Source organism: Chenopodium album, chromosome 17, assembly GCF_948465745.1.
Source record: "Chenopodium album chromosome 17, dcCheAlbu1.1, whole genome shotgun sequence".
Taxonomy (NCBI): domain Eukaryota; kingdom Viridiplantae; phylum Streptophyta; class Magnoliopsida; order Caryophyllales; family Amaranthaceae; genus Chenopodium; species Chenopodium album.
In genome coordinates, this window is record NC_137850.1 from 45038991 (window position 1) to 45057621 (window position 18631).

Sequence of the window (18631 nt, forward strand, 5' to 3'; positions counted from 1 at the left end):
AAAATATTGAAACTTTTATAAATGAAATATCCAAAATGATTGTTGTATACTCGAATATTACTTAATATAATTTTAAATTAGAGTAGAAAGAGTAGAATTATTGTAGATAGAATTTGTTAAACTCGAACATTACTCAATAGTTCACATGGCATAAGTGACTACATGTCCATGTTACAAGGTTTATCATTATCTTGTTATAACTTTCTTTTTTATCTTTGTGGAAAAAATTAGTACTATCAACTATGTACATACTTAGTTTATGGTATAGATTGTGGTCAAAAGGCAAAAGTTTGTCCTTTAGCCAAACCCACAATCACTCATTAGTATGAACTTGCATTATTCACACATCCATATTTTAATTACGTTAATATACTCCGTACATCGAAAGCATTAGTAAAACCTTGGTTCATGCATTCATTCATATATATAATTCTCCCTCCTTCCCAAAATTACATTCCTATTTCTAAATTTATACGGAAATTAAGGAACTTGGAATAACCTTAAAACCCATGATTAGAAAGTACAATGTGAACAACAAGATAATTATTGTTGTCTTTGAATAAAACAAAACAGAATGATATTAAATGCATATACATATCATCAATTCTTTAAAAAGAAAAAGGATCAATTATATTTGTTTATGAAAAATAAAAGGACCAACCAAATTCATTTATTGTGCTACACGTGGATTGCAATTGTTCACATAGACCAGTCAAATTATGGTTTCTGTGCAGCCATTAATTGCCAAACGGAAAAGAAATTAAAGTAATGTCACATCACACTGATTTAGGGATAATTTAGGAACATTTTGGGAATAAATTTGGAGAATAAGAATAATTTGATAAAAAATTCAGTTACTAAAATAGAAAAGTAGAAATCTAATTTTAAAACCCAAAAAAGAAAAGTAAAAATATAATTTAGAAACAAAAGGAGTACTTTGCATTTGTGGACGTCCAAAAATGCATGCATTCATATAATCCAACTCGTTTTCAATAATTCCTACAAATAAAAATCATGCGTAAGATCGAGTAGTTATTATTGTTCCAAGAAAGCGGCAACCTAAAAATATTCAAAGATAAGGATTTCACATGATAATGCTTGCTCCCAATGAAGAATTTCGTTGATTGAAAGTCCAAATCTTGTTGTGTCACTTACAAAAGTGAAGTTTTGATTATATATTTGACGTAGTCATGTAGGTAAGCAGCTATTAATTCCAAAAGTGAAAGGGCAATTCTATGTTACTGTCTCTTCAATAATGCGGAATAATTACGTATTGGTATTTCCTTCGCCCTAAAAGTTATTTATATCGTCGTATAAATATGTAACATAATTTTAAAAAAAAAAATTATAAGTTTTAATTATAGAATATGTAATAAATTAAAGAGAAATAATAAGATACTCGTAATATATAGACAATTTTCTATAGACAAAAACAAATAAATTAAAAGTACAGTGTGCTGTTTACATGGATCATGGACGGAAGCAGTAATCAGAACTTTACAAGCAAAGTGGGAGAAGAAATTGAAAGGCAAAAACTACAAAAATACCCATAAAATGGTACGGATAATACAGCATATATGGGTCCAATTTCAAAATTTATTTTGTTCTTTATTTCTAAATTTAATTGCTCATCAAAAATCAAAAAATAATATTCAAATGAAAAAATCAAATAAAAATAGAGAGTAATACAATATGTATTTATGTGCAGTGGTCCATGTATTATGTAGCTATACTATTATTAATTATAGAGTTTGTTAATCCACAAGTTACAGCTAACAAGTTTACAACCAATATATCGCTTTTCTGTCTATATGTCTAATTGTCTATTGAAAACTCCATATATTATATACAACTATACAAGTATATGGTCTAATAACTAAAAACAAAAAAATATTAGAAAACTCTAAGACCAACCTCACTATCACATACACTCATTGGAAATTAATAGGTATTATATCTCATATAAGAAGAATATAAACCAACTGGGGTTGGCGTGAGTGGTTTAAGGGCCTCTTGCTCCTTAACCAAGATCTCGGGTTCGAGCCTTGAGTATGGAAAAAATTCCAACTGGGAGGGATGTTGCCCATCGAGTTACCTATGCAAACTCTCGGAGAAGATTAGTCCACTCGCCAAAGGCAGTGGGAACTCCTCGTAGTAGTACCAAAAAAATATAAGAAGAATAGAAGATTGTAAAAGGTAGAGTTGTGATCAAATTAAATTTGTTTTTAATTATCTAAACTAATTTTTATGAACTACGAGTATTGGTTTTTATTTATATTGTAAGGAAATAAATCATTAAAACTCAGTTAAACACTTGAGAAACCTTACTAATTAAGCTACTTGAACTTCTTCAATTCCAACAGCAAATCCAATACTAGCAACCAAATGAGCTGGCACATTTGATTATCTAATGCCTATCTCCTCACTCCAAATAATTATGTCAAAATATGATGGGCTCTACCCAATTGGGATCAATACATTAAATGAAATTGCAACATAAATTCCGTCTATTATATATAAGGACAATTTGCAAATTGCAGCCATTTAAACTTCGTATTTTGCAAACTGCAACCATTTAAAAAAAAATTGCAAATTACAGCCCAAAAGTTCGTATAAATTGTAAATTGCAGTGTGATTCAACTTTTTCATCGGTTTACATGTCGAAAAATCTTCGTTTAGGGTTTTAGGGGTCATTTTAGCTCTTAGGGGCCCGAATTGAGCTCTGAATTAGCAAAAAAATAACGTAAGTGTCTCATTTTTACAGTTTCCCACAAATCGATACATTTTTGTTACGCAAAACGAGGCACTTGCGTTATTTTTTTGCTAATTTCGAGCTCAATTCAGTTCCCTAAGGCCTAAAATGGCCCCTAAAACCTTAAAAGAAGATTTTTCGACTTGTAAACCGATGAAAAAGTTGAATCGGGCTGCAATTTACAATTTATACGAACTTTTGAGCTGCAATTTACAATTTTTTTTTTAAATGGTTGCAATTTGCAAAATACGAACTTTAAATGACTGCAATTTACAAATTTTATACAAGAACACATATTTATGATTTATTAATTCGCTTATGCAAAGTTCATAAGAGTTATGAGTTTGATCCACCTATCTCAGGTTTTAAATCAATTTCTTGCTAGCGATTCAAACTTTAAAAATGTTGAGAAATGAAGAAAAGGTAAATTTTTCTCGGACGTTATCAATAAAATTCAAATTTAATTATTCTTTTAACCCACCTAATAAAACATCAATCGTTCAATCATACCATCCACTGGACAAAACCTTTTTAGATATACAAGGAAACTCATATCAATAAATACAAACATATAAAAGAACTTCACCATAACTTCATCCCCACAATGCCAAAGAGAACTCTGATATAGATCATCATAACTATCTTTTAGGCTTTTAGATTTTTGATAGATATCAAAATCTTCCCATTGGTCCACTTGCTCTTTTTCCCCTTGTCTTTTTCCAATATTTTCTCCTCACATTAGTATATAAAAGGAAGAGGAAAACAAAGCAAAAAGAGCAACAAAAAAAAGGGAAACCCATGTTATGTTATCTCACTTTCTTTGTCTAGAAATTTCCTTGCCCATACCCTTTTTCTACAAAAAAAAAAAATTAATAAAAAAAAAAAAAGTCCTAAATTTAATTGGTCTAACTTAAATATTTGTTCTTTGTTGGGTATCTTTACTCAAAAATAAATTGGAAGTTCATACTTTATTTAGCTCATAATATTACACTTTCTAAGATTTTTCATACTCAAAAAGATATTTTTCTTTTGTAAAAATTGAAAAGAGAGAAAGAAAAAAATGAAGATTCAATGTGATGTGTGTGAGAAACAAGAGGCTTTAGTGTTTTGTACAGCAGATGAAGCAGCACTTTGTGGAGGGTGTGATTATAAGGTGCACCATGCCAACAAGCTTGCTAGCAAACATGCTCGTTTTTCTCTTCTTCTTCCTTCTTTCAAAGATGCTCCTCTTTGTGATATTTGCCAAGTAATTTTCTTATCCTTTTATTTAAGTTTATTTTTCCTAGGAGCAATACCGACAAGTCATTGAGACCTTATCCTTAACAACTTAAAGCTTGTTAAAATGATGTTTTTATTTGGATGCTAATATGGATAACATTTTTCAAAACTCGAGTTTCGACGACAACCCACTATTTTTTTTCTTTGTCGTGTTATGTTACTGAAAGTCATGTTTTCCACTATTATGTTTCTATAATCGATATACAGAGTAGAAAACTTTGAATTAGCATCTTATCATAAAACTTAATCTTTTTTTTCTTTGTTTAATTAATTATAATTAATATTTGTACCTTTGTTTGAAAAAGATTAAATTTAATAATGTATAGTTTATTTTTATTTTTGCAGGAAAAAAGGGCATTCTTGTTTTGCAAAGAAGACAGGGCAATATTATGCAGAGAATGTGACATACCAATACATAAAACAAATGAACACACACAAAGTCACAATAGATTTCTTCTAACTGGGGTTAAACTCTCAGCTTCATCAGCTACATACCCTACTACTTCTCCTCGTTCATCTACCTCGCCCGGGCCGAATTCCATGTCACAAACTAGATCATCAGTTACAATCTCTAGCTATGATCATGACATGTTTAACCAACACAACACAACCCCATCAACAACGAAGACGACGACGATAAATTATGATCAAATTAATGAAGAGGGTATATCAGAATACCTAATGGAGACTTTACCTGGTTGGAGAGTAGAAGATTTGCTTGACTCTTCTTCAGCTTCTCATAATTTTTGTAAGGTTTGCATTATCCTTCTTTATTTAGTCATTTTTTTTAAAAAAAAAAATGCGTTACTTTATTCTTTTTCTTTTATGTATAATATAGTATTGGTAGATAAAACTAACTTTCAAAAATTTAAAAATAAAATATCAACAATTATAAGCTACAATTATGAGCACATAGTACTTTAGGTCAATCAACTTGTACATTGGTATTGAATTAGAATTAGCTGTCTGCCTTTCTCCATTGACAATAAATTGGTGTTTTTATTTTCTGATTATGATTGAATATATCTTGATGACTGAAACTTTTAGACGTGGGTCGTTTACTATAAGCTCAAGTAGTAAATTTTCCTATATGTGTAGGTATGCTATAATTAAATTAGGATATTTTTTGTTACATTGTTACAATTTTATCATAGTTCCATTGACTATGTCTTTAAAAAGCGGATTTTAACATTTATTATGTGCAATTCCTATAAAAATGAGGGTAATGTTATATCTAACCTTTACGGCTATGAATAATCATTTAAAATCTTTCACTAATTAAAGAATAAATTACAAAATCATGCACAAATTAGTGTAGTTAATATATTTTTATTTGATTTTTTCGTTTTTAACTCTTTATATGTAACTTTTAATATTAACGTTTTGCACTAAAATAATTCATTCTTGGACGGTCTACCATACATTCTTACGTATGAATATGATATGTCCTACAAGGTTACAACAACCAATTGTCCAATTTCTTTCGAAATGTTCAAACATACAGCATGTTTTGCAGTCAATTATAGCACATTATTAGGTGAAGTCAACTTTGGGTCCAAATAAATTTAGGGCATGGGCCTTCATAGCCCAAGACTAGAAAGTATAATTTGTCGTACAAACAATCCTAGTTAACTTTGTAGTGACGGTTGAGATAAATTATGCATGCAATAGAATTATAGGTTAGAATTGAATTTAATAGCTAGTACTTTCTCCGTTAATGGTTATTTGCAACAAAGGAATATTTTATATCTCACAAATAATACCCCTTTATTGCAAATAACCATTAACGGAGGAAGTATACAGAATTTTGTTAAGCTATTGACTGTTGACTCCTAGTTGCAACTTGGTACTATTATTCCAAATTTCCAACATTATGTAGCTGTTATATGACCCCAAATCATTAATTTTTCTTATGACTTTGCACTTGCACCATGAGAAGGGAGGAAAGGGTAAGGGGTCCGCAACACAAGTGGTGAGATGCAGAGTGAATTCCATCTTAGGGTTGTGGAAAGTTCGATTGCACGAAAACAGATACGGACATAGATATAGGTATAGGTATGATATATAATATCAAGTGTTGAACATAGATATTGGACGTTGGAATAGGTATGAAACAAGTGTGTCTATGTGAAAGGCCTTGGTATAATTCAACACTAGGTAATACTCGTACATATAATAAAGGCTTTTTATTGTTGCGCGTTTAGTGGTATACTACTATAAGACATTAGAAATTCCAAATAAATACAGAGTATAATTCATAGCTTCATCTTTTACACTCCGTATTATGTACTCCGTAGCTCCTTACACATACTGTAAAATATATATCTCAAAAAAAAAAAAAAAAAAAAAAAAAAAAAATGATTTATACTATCTTTTAGTGCTATCTAAATCTTACACCCAAAAAAAATAGATTGATAATAATATTCAGATTCTTGTGTTGTTTTTGCAGATTTCTGACTACACAAATATAAATCCAGTAAATACAAAGCAACAAGTTGAGGAAAGTATGGGTGGATTTGGTTCAGAAAGTAACTCAGTAATGTGGGAACTTCATCAACAAGCTCATAATGTTGGACCACTTGTTTCTTCCCATATTCCTACTAACTTTCATCAGAGATAATTTTTCACATTTTATGGGAGCCCATCAACATGATTTAAAGGTGTCTCCTACTGTCAAGAAAATGCTGCAATTTTGATTCTTCAAGAAAAACTAGAAAAAAAAAAAAAAAAAAAAAAAAAAAAAAAAAAAAAAAAAATCATGCAATTGTACATTATCTCAATTTCCCATTATATATCACATATTTAAAAATTTTTATAAGTGTTAGTTGAGCAAGTTAAATCGATAACCATAGACAATGCAACGTTACATCCAATGCATGTTACATATTTATAGCGCTTTCCCATTGTTATCATTTATTACCCGCCTACCAAATGGATCATTAGAGTTAGTGAACTAGTGATGAGTAGTAACAAATCGAAATTCGAAAACTATATTGGTAACCGAATTTAATACTACAAAAAATATATTGGTAATGGAAATTTATACAACACAATTGGATTGACTCGTAAGATAACTTATTTATGCATTAACGGCGCGGTTGACTGGAGAAGATTTGTTTACTACGCAATGCAGAAAGCGTAAAAATGCAGGAAGCTTATTTCATCGAAAATTGAGTGAAACTTTATTAAAAATGCAGGAAACGTAAAAATTCAACTTGCTTAAAGACATAAAACTTTAGATTTAGAAGAAAGCAATCTTGTTCATTATGAAAGCGAAATAGTAGTATTCATCTTCATTCTTAACTTGTTGGAGTATATTACACGAGATTGAACGTGATGCCATATCATTGTAACCTCTAATCTTCATTCAGGTATGACAAGAAACGGCCTCGTTTTTCTTTCTGTTCCTCACATTAAAGTAGGGTTATGGCTAAGATCATTTACCACAAAACTGGGCATAGGAGTTTCTTCTCATCTTGCTCCTTCGAGTTGCAAATGATAATAACTAAACTGATTAACTTAACTGCGATTAACTGCACGCATAATTGCATATACAGTCTCACATCAAAACTATTATATCAAGAGATTAACAGACAGTTCGTCAATTTAGACATCGGTTCATGGCATAGTTTACATGGGGGTTGGGGGAAATTAAAGAAGTTCTTGATGCAAGAAATGTGATTATAGAGATCATATTTTCCTTTTCGAAGCTTACGCTGTTTCTTCTATACAATAACAATAAACAGGGTATACATCACAACACTGCTGCACACTTGAAAACAATCAACATGCGGCAATATGCAACCTTTTGATGTAGGTTTCCTCTGTCCTCTCACCCCCACCATTCTTCACCTTTTCTATTTTGAGTTCTTATTTTTACAACCCTTAGCGGGAAAAAGGAAAAGCCGAGGGACTAAAAAAAGAAATAAGAAAAATAATATACCTGGGGGGAATAGATACAGGCTAACTAATAAAAGAATTTGCACCGGCCATGGAACTGAAACTCAGCAAATACGGCAAAAAAAATTTAAATACCCCCTGAAAAATGAAGGCAAAAAAGACCTATCGTTAAGAACATAAAATTTGTAAAAGACTAGATTATCGTAGTAAATTATGACATACCAGTTAATTACCTTCATAATCACGGGTGTAACAAACATTGTCATGAAGTGAATGCGAAAATTCTATCTGCTATATTTGTGCGGCATATAGGACATTCTGAACAAGCCAGTGAACAAGGTTTACATACTGCAAAGAGACCAAGCGTAACTAATTTTGAAAAACTTGCATAAATGTTGAACAAAGGTAAAAACAAAGAGTATGGATAACTTACAACAAAAATGTCGGCAAGGAAGAAGGATTGCAGCTGTAGGTGATTCATAACAAACTTTGCACAGATGGGAATTTGTCTCTCCATTGCCCATATGTTTTTCTTTGTCCTTCATCTCTTGCATCCTTGCCTAATATTTACAACACATCAGTTACTAATGGACAAAAGTTGAATCACCAATATTTCTGCTCACAAAGTTCTATGTTAATGTACATGCTGAAAGATTAATCCTGTCCATCACGAGTCATGAGACTCGCTCGTTACCATGAAGTACAATTATAACAAAAATTGAGCATAAAATAATCACCTTTAACCGAGCAACTAATGGCTCTTCACTGGGAGCATCTTGAGCTGTTTTGTTGACCTCCAAAGACTGAGTTTCCTTGATGAAGCCATTTTTCTCGACCTCCACAGCTTTCTGTCCATTCGAAATATCCCCTTTATCAAGCCTCTCATCAGACATAGACTCGTGAGCAGCTCCGACTTCTTTCTTCAACTTGGCGACCAGCACCCACATATTTGCCAAATCATTTTCAAGAGCTACCTCCCTTCTCTTAGCCTCTTCAACCTTTTTCCGGCATTCCTCTTCCACATATTCTTTGTCAGCCAAAGCAGCTTCAAGAGCAGCCTCCCTCTGTTTCCGTGCAAGTAGTTCCATTTTAAGGTCTTCCAGATCCAAATTATACGAGTCAAATTCATCATAAAATCCTCCTGATACATCATTACCACGACCAGGATATCGACCTTTTCTTCCAGCTTTCATGCCGTCCCCGTGTTTCCGATTACCACCATTGGAAATTTGGGAGCCTCTGGAGTGACTAAATTCACGAGCAGCCTGCAATTCCTTTTCTAGTTTTGCATTCTGCAATGAAATTTTTGTTACTTCAGCAGCCAAGTTTTTCAGCTCAACAGCAGCAGCAGAAGCTAGTTCCTTTGCATAGGAAGCCTCTTCGGATAATTTTTGATTCTGCACACACAATCCACTATTTTCTTCCACTAACTGAACATGTTCCAGCTTCAATTTCTCATTTTCCATTTCCTGCACAAACAGAAACTATTTTATTTAGGTTGAAAACTTTTCCAGAGTCAACATTCTTAAATGAATAAGATAAAGATGAATTATTGCTATACAAAAAACAAAATGAATACAATCATACAGTTTTATCAATGGTTTGAAATAGTAAGGAAAAAAAAAAAAATACCATATATATAACTAAATATAATATAATAGATTGCACAGATAGAGTTTAGCTAAGCAAAGGGCTATAATTCCAATCTTCGAGCACACCTAATTTTCATGATATCAACATGACAAACTCACATTATCATTATGAAAACTATTAAGAGTCCATGAAACAGTGAACTATATCTTAAGAAAAGTATTCACCTGTGACTGAACTTTCTTTCTCAATTCCTCAGTATACTCATCAGTCGTGGCCTGTTCAGAAGGCAAAGGAAAATCACCGCCAGTTGAAGCCACATGCTTTTCCAGGGCATTCAATTGATCCAGTAGTTCCATATTTTCTGCACACTGTAAGAAACAGGAAATACCAAAGTAAGACTAACAGTGCATATAATTTTATTCTCCAAGCACACAGGAAACACTAAATCAAGACAAAAACTAAGATACCTTATTTTGAAGCTGTTCCTGAAGAATCCGGTTGTCGGCTGTTTTTAACTGCAAGAGAAGATTAATGATGAATCCACTTGATAAAAATGCTTTTGTTACAATTAGTCATTTCAACTCATCACAGTTTAAACCAATCAAAAAGGTTTCATTAGTCATTTGTATAACAAAATCAACCATCAAAATGCACCTGTAGCAGACACAGAGGACGCTAGTTCAAATTGCTTAAACATACTCTTTTGACTAGTCAAACACAAATATCCACGTCATAAACCATCAATCAGGATTCAGAGTTGCTCTCCAATGGCTAGTTGCCAAAGGGAAAAATAAATGATTACAATGCCAAATAACCAATAAACAAGTACCAACAAATTCTTGATGAGCTGATTAATGGAAAGGAGAATAGCCAGAAGCATAGAAAATTATCATGCATATAGATATTCCGAAATGGTAAGTAACATTCACAGCAACAACATTTGATAATGAAAAAAAGCAAAGTTTACGTGAACATGCAGTGCTAAATGGTAAACAGGTGCATGTACTATGTTAGATACAGTACAGTATCAGTATCACTTCAAGAGTACTGCAACAGTAAAAAAGAAAACCATTGTCATTCAGACTTATAAGCAAAGAGAAATATACCTCTAACTCAAATTCCTTTTGGCTACACTCGGTCTTCAATCTTGTAACAGTCTGCCACAGAGGAAGATGAGATGTTAAAAGACGACATCATCGCACATGGCCCACTCAAACAAAACCATGGAGTTGAGAGGGGGAAAAAAAAGGGATGTAGGCTAGAGAGAACAGGAATTCAGATTGTTCTAGAAGACAACCTGCTGCATATCAAGCAATGACGCACTAGCCACTGAAGCCTCACCACTCTGGATAATGCGCTGTTCTAGAAGCCTCATCTGCTTCCTCTTATCTTGGATTTCACATTCCAAATTATGGATCTGCACTTCAGAGAATTATAAGAACAGTAGAAATCAACATTAAATATGGGTACTCGCATTAATGGATATATATACATTTATCAGCTATTCTAGAAATCTACAAAAATTTCTCACTTAGAAACAAGAGGCCATGACTTCATAAGTTCATATAGGAGCACATGTATAGATAGAGTGGGTATCAATACTTTAAAAATATAAATGGACCCTTATAGGAAATTTATGTCCTAGGGCAATCCGAGAATATCAATTAGAGCAATCTAACAAAGTGTATTAATAATGGTATTATGAGTAACTTAACACCGAAATTCTCCATCTAGTCTAAGCACAAGCACATACTAAGACTGATTTCCAAAATGGTAAAACCTGTATGAAAAAGGGCAACAAGAAAAACATACTTGGCTTTGGGCGGCATCGGGATCATTTGCAGATTGCTCAACCAAGCGTTTCAGTGTGCTTGTACTGAAAGCAATTTCACCAGCAAGCATCTTCACTTGCTCTACAAGGAGGTCCATCTCATCAGATGCAGTTATATCGTCCTGATACCCAACAAATACATGAATGCATCAGAAATTATAAGCAAACAACAATGAAGATAATTAACAGAGAATTTTAGCATTCGTCTCACATGTAAAAGAGCACATATAATAAGTAAAAGCACACTTGTGCAAGAATTTCACAATAAATTGCATCATATTATTCAACAACAGTGTAAAAAAACAAAAAGTAACATTCAAAAAAAGCAGAACAAAAACAATGTTCAGATCAAAGAAGTATGGTCATTTATTTGGCTAATGAATTCAGAAATAAAGCACTATCTAATAGCTTAATTTCAGATTAATTTAAAACAAGCTGGTGGTACTTTGAGCAGGAAAATTAGAAGCCTTCATAGTTTGATATTTGCAGCAACAATCATTGTCATTACGCCTTCAATTAAATTACAAACATAAATCATTCACATTTATGAAAAGGGAAAACAAACATAACTAGACATATGTACCAGGACTGAATAAAACAAAATACATACAGTTGTAAGGTTAGAACCACTGATGAATTCGCCAGCTTCGTTAGATTCTGCGAGTATGCTGCCAGCAGCAGAAAGTTCGTCATTCCATTTGCTAGACGAGCGTTTCTGTTGGAAATCAACCGTAGGATCTGACAGTGCTGACAGGGAATCCTTATTGTTTTCACAGTCCCCAAGCTCTAATTTCTGAGACCAGATAAATACAAAAATCAAATGACAAGTTAGCTTTTATTGGTTCACATGCCACTCTAGGCCTCCTCAATAAGTTGACAATTTTCATGTTTTCCTATCTCTTGTTTCTTTCCTTGTGTCAAAAGGCCTAGAAGCAAAGATCATAGGTAGATGGAAATAATGGACTGTATGGTGGATTGGTGGCAAGTGGCAAGGGAGTATAAACGCCAAAAAGGAAGAAAAAAATAAAAAGGCATGTCATGAGAAAGAGACGATGTAGTAGGTAACCTATTTAATATTGGAGGCAAGCTTGTCAAAAAAAATAAACTTATGATCATGCAGAACTTACATCATCAGAGTGACTTCTCTGGTAACCAGCAGCATCACCCAGATATGAAGGAATACTGTTTTTTGAGGAAACAAGTATCAATTTAGTCAGCCTCTGTATTCTACTCATCAGAGCTGCCTTTGCTTCTTCTTCCTCCTCTAGCCTTGATTGCATTTTAAATTGACCTTCTTCCAACTACAACAAATACTAGAATAAGCATAACAATGCATACAAAACAGCAAATATAATTACTATTAGTACTAGTTAAAACAGCAAGGAACCTTTTGCTTTAAGGTCAAAATCTCCTCATGACTAACTCCAACAAGCATTCCTCTCCTTAACTGATCAAGTTCTTCCTTAAGAGTTGTAATTTCTCGCTGGTACTTTTTAATTAAGGACTTCTCATCAATAATCTGCACAATAATAAATTTCATACATCATTAGTTAATTTTCAACATACTGGAGTCCAATGGTCAAAAAAACGTTGGATTACGTCTCCACATGGATAAGGCATACCTTATTACGTGAAGCAAATATCTCCACACGCTTAGCCCTGCTAGCAAATTTCAGAGTATTATGAGTCTCCTCCATACTACTAGATGCAGGGGTAACTGTGCATATAAGCTGCAAAATTACCAACAAAAGGCCTGTGATAAGAAAGTTGCTAAATCATAATAAACAAAAATAGAGTATTGTGCGATTGTGCCATCAAATATGAACTCGAATACAAACAGCGGTGTTTGCTAGTTCACAACACGCCAGCAACAGACAGTTATTAAAACAAGAATGCGATCAAAAATTGTCCAGAACTTTTTGCATTTCAGATGTTTCAATAATGAGTGATCTTAAAAGTATGATTCAATTCCTTCATGGAACCCTAGTGTTAATCTCCAACTTACTGAAACATGTCCACGACCACTAAGAGAGGATTGCAGAAGGCGAGTAAGCTTCGAATCTCGATAAGGAATGTGAGATGCCTTCCCCTCACTGAGCTTCCCAATGACCTTCACATCAAAAAAACGCACATTATATGGCATGAAAAACAGTAGTGCAACCGAAGAAAAATTCTAGCTAGATGATCCTGTGGGGACAAGTCAGCTACTTGCAAAACGCCTACACCATAAATTCGATGCAAAATATATTTATTTGGGAGAAAACAGATATAAATAAGGAGCACTTACGGTTCCAAGAGTCAAAAGACTCTTATTGATATATGAACCTTCCTTTCTTCTCAATCCTGTTGTTTCGGTTTTGGAGCTTTCGGATCCAGCTAAATCAATCAAATTCTACCAAAAAATAAAATAACATATTGTCATACAACAAAATCTTCAAAATTGCACATTTCATAGTTTCATACACTAAATCATAGATCAGAAATGTACCAGCTGTGAGAATACCACCCCATCATATTCATCACCATGGGAACCACTCTCTATCATCTACAAAGTGAATTACAGGTCAGTAAATATGGCATATAAACAGAAATTCAGAATTGCCCAAACTGTAAAAATCGGTAAATTATGCATAAAGCCACATTGGCAACTATACTAAATTTTCAGTAAATATACAAATTTAAGGTCCTGTTTGGAACATATACATGTGGGTAATCTCAGAAACTGCAAATGACAATACATCTTCTAACATGTCAACCCTTTTTAGGCTGCTATAAAACCCCTTGCAAATGGAAAAATTAGATACATATGGACAACAAAGTTAAAGAAAAAAGTATGCATCCTAATCTTGTCAAACTTCTAGATACAGTTCCACAATGAAGCCTACAATAAGATTCTTCAGAAACTAACAATCTATGCAGCCATCAAGCAGTACAAATAACATGCCAACCGACAAGAGTAACTTTCACATATCCGAGGGTGGTCCTTACAATGCTTGAAGGCTGCATACTACAATTAATTTCTGGAAACCCAAATAACCCATGCATATGGAAACAGAATAATAATTAAACTACAGAGAATCTTGGTCTTACTTAGAGAGATTTTTATAAGCCACTTTAGATTACTGAGATTGTCTCAAATGGACGACGAACCAGCTAATGATTCCAATAAATGTAGTAAAATAATGGAGCAGCAGCAAAGACATAACACAAAGAACCAAAAACAGACATAATTAGAGAGAAGTTAGCATAAAGTACACAAAGTACAGAAGTCAACTTTACCAGTGAGAATATGGTGTGGCTTCTACTACTGAAAAGGTTAAAATTGTTAGAACCAACGTGGCGATGCTCTGCAGGCATAAAAACTGATTTAATAACAGGAACTTAAAGACGGTAAGATAAGAAATCATAAGACATCAAACTCTTAAATGTACCTTCCCCAGCAGCAATAAAAGATAATGCATGCCCAGGAGACAAAACAACCTCTTCTTTAATGCCTTCAACATAAGTTCCCTGAAAAATCTTGCACGATCATTTTTATGTACTGTCACAAATGAATATGGAAAGATTATGTTCCAGCCAATAACTGAAATCAACACAAACCTGGGCATCTTCTCTTACACGTAGATTCTGACCAGTTGGATCAAGCAAATCATTTATAACCTGAAATCACAAGATTCAGATTAAATACAATTCTACTCATAAGTAAACCCTGAAATAAATACTTGAAACAAAAAACTTTAATTAAAGAGAATAGCATGACAGGAAGATCAATAAAAAAGCCTTCATCGTGAATATTAAATGTCAATATGCTGTGTTATAAGTCAGTACAAACTTCTCAGTTATCAGATCTGTATTAATGTAAAAGTTAGCTTTACCTCATTATAGATCTCGAGATAGGAAACACGAAGCAGGAACTCTCTCCCAGGAGTCTGAACCAAATGCGAAGTAAATCAGCCATAGTTCATAAATATAAGGACATAAAGAATGATAATTCTAGTTGAGCCCCACGTATAATCAAACATGGTTCGTAGTAAAAGATATTAAAAACGTAATAGCAAACGGTGAAAGAGCAGCTTCAAATGGAATGCTCGAATGCTCAATAGTCCAATGGCTATAGTGTGCTTACTTCCTGTATAATACTGAAGACATCTTTGATTGCCAGTGGTATGATACCAGGACAGTCTTGGTCCCCCTGTAAAAACAACATCAGATTAGTAAATGACAATGGATCATTATTTTCCAAGCTATGAACAGGAAACATGAGCCATTAGTCAATGACATTGCTGATATATTCAAACACTTTAAACATCTCATGAATAGAAGTTAAGAATAATTTAGTCAAACAAGGAGTTGTAGTTGAGGCCTTGTAGCCAAAGCAGCAATAGGAAAGGTGTCATAACAAGTGTCTCAAAGAGTAACCTTCCCATCATTTCATAATTCATGCTGTCAATTCAAGAGACTATGGCTTAAATGGTGGTTAAAGAGCAAGTTTGAGGGAATTGTATTTGTGACAATGTCTGTCAAGAAAACCATGCATTCTACTCCATAACAGTTCAATTAGATATTTAAGAGTATGACAAAATGCACGATTGCTTCCCACAAAATGAGATGTATATTTCCTACCATAGCTCCTCTCATTCATCACAATGACCATAGCTTTTGGTGGTGATAAAAGAACGAGATTGGTGGAATTGTGACAATGGCATTCTACTCGGATATCTATTCAAATTGGGAATCAGAAAATAATGTTTATAATTTGTTAAAACGATTAGTTGTCTACAAATTATAGGTAAAGATCCATCCTACTGCAGCTTCCATCAACATTGTCACTGTAAATAACCCAAATCTAACATAATGACTTTATTTGCCAAAAGAGTTAACATACGGGGAGAAACTGTTAATCTCGGTAGATAAGTTCATTAATTGATCACAAGATTCCCAACTTGTTATTTGGATTACGATAAATCTAATGCAGCCAATAATAAACACGAACATAATGTAAACAATCAAAGGCAGCTACTTAACCACTTACATGCATTGTGTGTGTCTTCCCACTACTGGTAACACCATAAGCAAACACTGTACCTGCATTATCAAAAGTGCACTGTCACATCATTTGATCCATAATAGCCGTCGGAAAAAAACAATTCCTTCAGTACAAGCAACTACGAGATCACCACTAGCCGTTGCATTTACACTCAAAATCTAAAACACTACAAATCAATTACCATTTGATCATCACTGGTAACAGTATTATACCTCAATACCAAAAATCAAAACAATAAATCCAATTTCATACGACATACTCCAGTCCGATCAACCCTTACACAATACATACCATTAACACCATCCATTGCAGCTTTAACAACAGGCCGAGCCGCAACATCATAAACCTCCTCCGTATTCGCATTCGGCCCGAAAACCTTATCTGCCAACACAAATTCAATCAAACATCAACCGATTGCTACGATCACCATAATCAAAATCAAACTCAACAGCATTGAATCAACAATTCATCAACCACATTACATTAATTCTTTATTTACTTAATCCAACTTCAATTAAATTAAAACCTAAAAATAGAAAAATTGATTACCAAATGCATAAGCACATGTAGCTGGACTATACTCGCTTCTTACAGTCTTATCACCATCTGGATACCATGATACCTCATCTCCTCTCTGATATTCTCTATCACTGCAAAAAAAAAAAAAAAAATTCAAAAATAAATTCAAAATTAAGATCCATCAATAAATAAATAAAATTTCAGATCTAATTTTGAATTTTAAAAAATGAAATTAAATAGAATTAAGTAACCTCATGGGACGAAATCGGACGGTGACGGAGATACTATCAGCGGTGGATCTAGGAGCATCGAACGGTTCAGGAAGCAAGTCATCGGAAGGAGAGAATGCGACGGGAGAGCGACCGCCATAAGTCCGGTTCGGAGTCATGGATCTTGAACCGTAAGTGTTGTTACCGGTTGAACCGTGGAAAGAGGAAGAAGAAGAGCTGTTAGACCGGGGAATGAACCGGCCACTAGCGTTCATAAACGACGACGTAGAGGAAGAAGAAGAGAAGGGACTAGAAGTTCTCCGATTATGGCTGAACGGTGAACTACTTCTTGCCCTTGACGACATCTACTTACGACGCCGTTTTTGGGTCAAATGCAACAATTTGAAGAATGAATTTGGAAGAAAAATGGAGGAGAGAGAAAGTGGTGGGAAGAAGAATTTGTCAGAAATTCCACATGGTGTCAATGACAAAAAAGGAAGTGCATTTTTGTTTATGTTTTTATTTATTTTGAAGGTTTGAAAATGAATTCAAATAATTTAAATTAATAAAGTAAGAGAAAAATGGAAGGTTTGAGAGTTGCAGAAGAGAGAGAAAATGGAGGAGAGAGAAAGAGAGAAGGAGAGAGGAAGAAGATGACCAATAACTGGTGACTGGGGAGAGAGGTAGGAAGTAATGAGGACGACGGTGTAATTGTCAAAATAGTTTTATTTATTTTTTAATTGAGTTTGTAATTTAGTGGGTTATTTTTTCTATAGAGTGAAATTCAAATTTTCAAATTCAGGGTGACGTGGAGGGGAGAGAAGAGAGCTGAGGTGGCGGGAGTGGAGGGAGAGTACTCTATAGATTAACTAGTCTTTAGGCCCGTACAATGTACGGGCTTGTTATTAGTTGGTTTTTTTGGGGGTATGGATTTAATAATTATTATGAAAGTAATCCACTCTTGAGCATGAACATGTCAAATTATTTTTAACAAACCCCTTGGTTTATTAGGGAAGAAAAGATGAGTGCATCATCTAATTTAAGGAAAATTTGTCCATGATTACATATGAAAACACATTTGTAGGTAATCTAATTAGATTTAAATTAATTCTAGTGTAAGCTAATAATCTAACTGAAATTGGGAAATAAAATTAACACTCTGTATTACATTAAATTGTAGATCAAATTATTATTTAATATATGTCTGAAGTGACTATGGTTACATGGGATAGATGAGAATGAGATATCATTCTTTGTCGTGTAGCATCAGTATTTCTATTTTCTTTTTGCTATTTTTGCTGTTGACTCTCTTCTATTTCTTGGCTGCTGTCGTCTTTCCTGTGAATTAGTAATATTGATATGAGTAAGGGGCTTTTTTTAACCAAGAAACTTTAATAATTCAAAAATATCATTTCCATGATTATGCATCACACACCAACAATTATTGAGTAGGGTACAATATTGCTAAATTGAAGATGTCTTAATAAGAGTATCACATACTT

General features: G+C 33.5%; 2 protein-coding genes across 2 annotated transcripts; one reads left to right on the forward strand and one right to left on the reverse strand.

Moving 5' to 3' along the window:
* Positions 1-3600: 3600 nt before the first annotated feature.
* LOC145589875 (B-box zinc finger protein 20-like) lies at positions 3601-6799 on the forward strand. The gene is made up of 3 exons (XM_081646572.1): positions 3601-3998; positions 4376-4783; positions 6480-6799. Exons 1-3 carry the CDS (start codon positions 3813-3815, stop codon positions 6648-6650), a joined length of 765 nt encoding a protein of 254 aa, XP_081502698.1. The 5' UTR covers positions 3601-3812; the 3' UTR covers positions 6651-6799.
* Positions 6800-7708: 909 nt separating this feature from the next.
* On the reverse strand, positions 7709-17828 carry LOC145589876 (kinesin-like protein KIN-7D, mitochondrial). Its single transcript, XM_081646573.1, has 25 exons — positions 17172-17828; positions 16951-17051; positions 16693-16782; positions 16387-16439; positions 15481-15546; positions 15230-15283; positions 14955-15014; positions 14786-14864; positions 14634-14701; positions 13843-13899; positions 13642-13746; positions 13360-13464; positions 12977-13084; positions 12742-12873; positions 12482-12655; positions 11965-12147; positions 11336-11476; positions 10821-10940; positions 10630-10680; positions 9991-10038; positions 9748-9891; positions 8668-9399; positions 8364-8490; positions 8164-8278; positions 7709-8068 (listed from the first exon to the last, which is right to left on the reverse strand). Exons 1-24 carry the CDS (start codon positions 17492-17494, stop codon positions 8193-8195), a joined length of 3207 nt encoding a protein of 1068 aa, XP_081502699.1. The 5' UTR covers positions 17495-17828; the 3' UTR covers positions 7709-8068; positions 8164-8192.
* Between the last annotated feature and the right edge of the window lie 803 nt (positions 17829-18631).